General features: G+C 38.2%; 1 protein-coding gene across 1 annotated transcript in view; it reads left to right on the plus strand.

Annotated features, from left to right (window-relative positions):
* The window catches only part of SLC1A1 (solute carrier family 1 member 1), a 57,988-nt gene extending 52,223 nt beyond the window's left edge, over positions 1 to 5,765 (plus strand). Inside the window, exons 11-12 of the mRNA XM_032989672.2 lie at positions 155 to 289; positions 3,605 to 5,765. Coding sequence (XP_032845563.2) covers positions 155 to 289; positions 3,605 to 3,851 — 382 coding nt within the window. The 3' untranslated portion in view covers positions 3,852 to 5,765. The remainder of the gene's footprint in view (positions 1 to 154; positions 290 to 3,604) is intronic.
* The last annotated feature ends 235 nt before the right edge of the window (positions 5,766 to 6,000 follow it).

Below are 6,000 nucleotides of genomic sequence, written 5' to 3' on the forward strand. Positions count from 1 at the left end.
TCAGCAGACTTCTGAGTAGATACTATTCAAGAGGAAAAGTGGAATATTTGAGCTTCTTTCCTACAGTGAAATAAGCCTATTTGTGCTAGAAAATAGAGTTTCTGTGAGCAACATGCATTCTGAATGCCTTTTCTGGGCTTTATTTGGGATTTAGTGTCACAGCTACCGCAGCCAGCATTGGGGCTGCAGGTGTCCCCCAAGCCGGACTTGTCACCATGGTGATTGTACTGAGCGCTGTCGGCCTGCCCGCCGAAGATGTCACTCTGATCATTGCAGTTGACTGGCTTCTGTAAGTTTAAGGCACTTGATATTTAATTCTTTCTCCTTGTTTTTTGTTAATGTTTACAAAATTTGTGTGGGAACATGTGGGTCTGAGAAAGAAAGCAACAAAATCATTTAGGACTGTTGCAGAAATTGGACAACGATGCTTCTTATGGCAAATCTTGTTAAATACGGAGTTATATGCAGTAGTGGCTTTAATTCTGAGATAAGTCCTACTGCATGGGATGGCTGTGAATAACCTCACATCCAGAGATGCTATCAACCTTAAAATAGTGGCCACAGCATTAAAAAATCATGAGCACAATACTCAGGAAACACAGATTGGACAGTACCAATGAGTGCCTCCAGAGTGTCAGCTGTCACCATATTATGCTAAATTCATACACTATTCATAAAAATCAAACGCAACCACAAGCAGAACATTTCAGCTGATTTACACAAAGCACATAAATATCCATACAGTGGTGGTATGGATCCGTACAGTGGAGGTAGTGGAGCACAACATGAACTAAGCAAAGCTGGTTCTGGATTCCACATGCACACGCGTGGCGGGCTGTACATGGATCTGTGCTGCCAGCATTATTTTGCTAGGTCTGTTCTTCACTGAGAGTCTTTGTAAAGACCCAGCCCCTTGATCAACAAGCACACACGTGCAAACTCAGAAAACATTCCTATGCCTGATCCCAACCTTGGTGCACATCAAAACCCCTCAGTCCCACTAAGCAGCTCTTTCTGGGGAGAAGCAGTTTCACCAGAAATCTTTTCTATTCATCTTACACAGAGATGTTGCTCTGCTACATTTGCAAAAGTCCAAAGAATCACAGAGTGTGTTCTGGACTTCAGGAGAACATCAGCATTCAGCATTGTCCTGTGATTGACTGTGAAAGAGTAACAGGATTCACAAGTTAAGAGTATAACTTCAGTTTGTAATATAGCTTTTTTTGCCTCCTAAACTGTGCGAGCTTTTGTGCTCAGACCAAGGCCTTGTTCACCTGCAAGTAACTCATCATGGGTGATATTTCATTGACATCGATGCAGAGATCTTAATCATTTAATAGTCTCTGCGTGTCTTCTTCTTAGGCTTGTATTTACACTCAAGGTAAATGCATTCCTGTTCCTCCCCCATCCTTTCCAATCATTTTCTTGAAGGAGTTTTGGCAGCAACCTATGTATTTGACGGATATATATTATTTATTTGATTATATAAGTCAGTTTTGCAAGCTGAGAGAGAAATGCCAGTCACCAGAAAATCAATTCAATTTCTGTATAATTGCTCCAAACAAAACTGCTCCAGCCACAAGTACATTCACCCCATTAACTGTCTGCAACAGGGTCTAATAGATTGTTTGCTGTGCTCCACAGTAATTTCATTTTTCTCCGGCTCTCTTCTTTTCCCAGCGAGCATTTAGTTTTGTTAAGGATGATGGAGATCCAAACAAACCACTGGCTCAGGGCAGGTATCTGAAGAAGAATGTAAGAACATAACAAATGTATACTGGTTCTTGTCGCACAGTACTCTCTTAGCCTGTTGCAAATTGCAGCTGAGAGGGTTCCTGAGCTAGAGGTGGTTTTTGTTCTAACAGTTCTCAATAGATTTCTTCTTCTTCCATGAATGCCTCCTTGCTTTTGGGACCCATATAAACTTTCAGATTTCCACAAGTACTGTGCAGAGGAATTCCACAGCCTAACGTGTAAAGACATATTTAATTTTATTTGGTTTAATCTACATCCTCATTTTTTTATTTGATGCCCTCTAATTCTTTTATGGGAGTGAGAAAGAGAGAAAGATAACAGTAATTCCCTGTTTCTCATAATAATCTTAGTTTTAGAGATCTGATCTTGTCTCCACTTTGAAAGTATACAGTTTGTGTAATTCTTAGGCACAATATGAATATATGGAAGCTTCTTGTTCCACCATGAAACAGACAAAGAATTCAAGGTGTTTCTGATTCTAATTGAGATATTTTTCAGATTAAGGCATCTTGCTGTGTAAATCAAATTAAAGATTAATTTCATGTACCAGGAATCATTGCCAGTGCATTTTACACCTCAGCAGATGGAATGCATATCATGATGTCACGTAGATTATTAACACTTTCGCCTTTTGTACTTACTCCCTAAAATGTATTAATTTGCAACCTGCTAGTAGTGGCTCATTAACAATCCTCTAGTTAATTCTGAACTTACAAAGATTTTATTACATAGGCTTGAGGAGTACTTCCATGTTTTTAATGAAGAATGGAAAAATTTTGAGAATAGAAGTATTATGAAAGATGAGTTTCCGCTGCTGTTGATTTCCTCACTTGTCACACTGATCCTACCAGAATTTTACTTTACCCCTCTCTTTTCCTTTCCCTACCATGGATTTCCTTTCCACATGGAGAACACATGGACACCTTTTAGCACTGGAGTTCAGCAGTTGTAGTAGAAGAATATGTATATGAGACACGCTGATTCACTTCACTGTTGTTTTTGTAGTCCCTTCTATTTGTGAATGTATCCAACTCAACATCTCTGCACAGAGGGAGCAGCTCATTCTGCCACAGAGCCCTTGCAGTACTGTGTAGCTGAAAAGAAAACCAGGGAAGCATGACCTGCCACTGTCCCTACCTTCTGTGCCAATATTCAAACTTTGTTGTATGGCATGGTTTTGTTGCTCCTCTGCCAAGTAGTGGCAGATTTTTAAGGCCTACAAGTCACATTTCTGTTGGAAGAAAAATCAACAGTACAGAAGTATCATATTGCTTGAAGTGACACGTTTAATACAACTTTGTACTTCAGCCCTTTAACAAATAAAAGCTAACAGAAGATAGCCTTTCCCATTTCCAGGGTTTGGGTCAGAACACTGAAGATACTGAGCTAGGTGCTCCTCCAGCTGAGGAAATGACTGTTAGAAAGACAGAAGGCACAATGCAGACTTCTGCTGCACCCCACAGTCTCTTCTCCCAACAAAAGCAGTCTCATCACAGAGAGAACCAACTGTGTAGCATACTTCAGGGGCTGAGAAGTGATCCCTGCAACATTTTGTAAGGCTGTCCACAGCAGTATGATTACTGCTTTAACAAGCTGGTGACTTGACTTGCAGTTTTGCACACCCTGTAAAAGTAACTTGTCATGGAAGTGACTCCAAGTTTCTCCAAATACATGTGGAGAAAATTCTGTTACTTACTTTACAAGATTTGTTTCTTTTAATTGCAGAATTACCCTGAATCTTCACTGGGAAAAAAACAGCTCTGCATTTGCTAGAGTAGCTTACTTTTACTAAAAGGATTTTCTAAGTGACATACAGAATGGTTTGTCTGACAACATTTTTATTCCATAGGGATCGATTCAGAACAATGGTGAATGTCTTGGGAGATGCCTTTGGTACAGGGATAGTGGAGAAGCTCTCTAAAAAGGAACTGGAGCAGATGGATGTCACCTCTGAAGTCAACATAGTCAATCCTTTTGCCTTGGAAACAACAGTGCTTGATAATGATGACACAGAGACCAAGAAATCATACATCAATGGAGGCTTTGCTGTAGATAAGTCTGACACCATATCCTTCACGCAGACATCTCAGTTCTAAAGCCAGTAGCTTTCAGGTAAAACAGGAGCACTAAAGGACATGGCCATATGCAATATTTCAAAAGCTTAAAGAATAATTGAGAATTAATTACATACCACGTGCATTTGATTTACTACAACAGACTCTGATTCTCCTTACGAGTTCTATCCCCTTCTCATCCACTCTGTCAACAATTTGAACTCACCACTTCTAGTCCTTGCTGATAGGTTAAGAAAAAGACAGTTGTAAAATACTTTTTTTTTTTTTTTTTTTTTATTAAGAATATACACTATTGCTGAGGCTGTGAAATGCCTCTTTGGAATCAGCATGCTCATCATAAATGGGTATCTTAGCTGGGACAGCCAAACATGTTTTACTCAGGAGTAGCACAGCATTTCACATCTTACCACGTTACGAAGCACCTGTATGAAATTTACATCCTTGCCTTTTAACATCCCTGCCTTCTAAACAGATTGCACAGTACTTGACACCTACTGTAACTTGATCACGTGCCAAAATACTCATTTCTGCAGCTGAGAGGATACCACTTGGATGATTCGGGAAGGAACAGACAAGAAAGGCCTTGTATTAAGTATTTTACTGTGAGCAGGGTTTCATTTTTCTTTAATTGTGAAATAATTGGGCATGGAACAATTCCCAGTGTTTGCATAGCTAGATTTCCCCCTGCCTTTCATATGAATGCCAGCTGCAGGGATTGGCCTTCAGATGTGAAATAAATATATTGCTATGGGTTTGCTCTTCCGGTATTTGAAGAGTTTATGTAAAGTGATACTTTACTGATTTAGGTCCACTTTGATGGCCTCCTAATACATTTCCATCAGAAGCAGAAATAAGTCCATTTACTGTTCTTTACCTTTAACTCTAACCAAATATTAATCAGCCCAAAAGTAGGCAGAGGTTATGAAGATGAAAATAGACTATATAGCAACACATAGTGCAAATTCTAGACCTTTCTGCTGTGGAATTAAAACAGATATAATATCAAGAATATAGGAGGCACACTTTTTTCTAGAAGGAAACCACTCTCACTAAGCTTTTTACACAGACTGGTTGTTTTTTTGCTCCTTGGTTTAGTTTGCCAGATGAACATGCAAATCTGTAGCTGCAACACTACTGCAGTGCCAACGTGTCAGCTAAACTGTATCTTATGAACCATTTCTGGACCCAGAAAGTCATGTCTTCAATGTCTTGCTATAGGATAAGAAGCACCAAGAATTTCCTCATAAGAAATCTCCACTTTCTGAAACATTTTATACAAGATTTCCATGGTGCAAAAATCACTCTCTCAAGGGAGGAGTTGCTGTAACAAATTTTTTTGCCTTGCACATTAAAGTGATTAGCCATTTTATATGTAAAGTAAACTGAAATTCATATAAAGTTGTTTGTAAATAAGCTTGTGGTAAACCTAAAATTGCACTCATACGCTAACAAAAAAACCTTCAAATTCCTGCAGTGTTATATACTCGATTAAATTCTACACTTTTATATTTAAATAAACCAGAAGTGTGCCAAAGAGAACTGATTAAGAAAAGAGAAAATACTTACTGTAGTTTTTGATAAATTGCACCTTAAATCAACAAGTCAATGAGACATAATACTGTATTTAAATTAAACATTGTGAACTATGTGGAAGTGTTAATCTAAGTATTGGTATGTTTATACAGAATAAATAAAATGTACTGATTGAGTAAATCAATCTTTTACCTGTGCAGAAATAGTATGAGACAGTCTTTATTTGTACAGCTTTGCTTACAGGAGGAAAAAATGCACCAGTTTCCACAACTAGCCTATGCTTTGTCTTTTCTTTGCTTTTTTAAATCACCCTTTTATGATCACCCCCATTATGTAGTCACCCTGTTATGATGTACTGTGAACAGTGTTCCTAACATGTTCTAAATAAATAATTTCTCTTTACTCTTGTTTTAGCCTACCATTCTCTCATCACTGTAGAATATTGACATCCTTTAGCTATAGCAAGAAAAAGAAAACTGGTTGAATTTGGGATTTATTTATTATCCTCACTAGTTACTCAGCTGTAGCTATGGCAAGAATTACTCTCCTCTTCCCTCTAGCTATGGATGATCTAGATTGGGCATATACTATGAAACACTTGTTAAGCAGGGAATTATTTATTTACAATTTATTTATA

Source organism: Tyto alba, unplaced genomic scaffold (genome assembly GCF_018691265.1).
Source record: "Tyto alba isolate M040663 unplaced genomic scaffold, T.alba_DEE_v4.0 Super-Scaffold_42, whole genome shotgun sequence".
In the NCBI taxonomy this organism is placed as follows: Eukaryota; Metazoa; Chordata; class Aves; order Strigiformes; family Tytonidae; genus Tyto; species Tyto alba.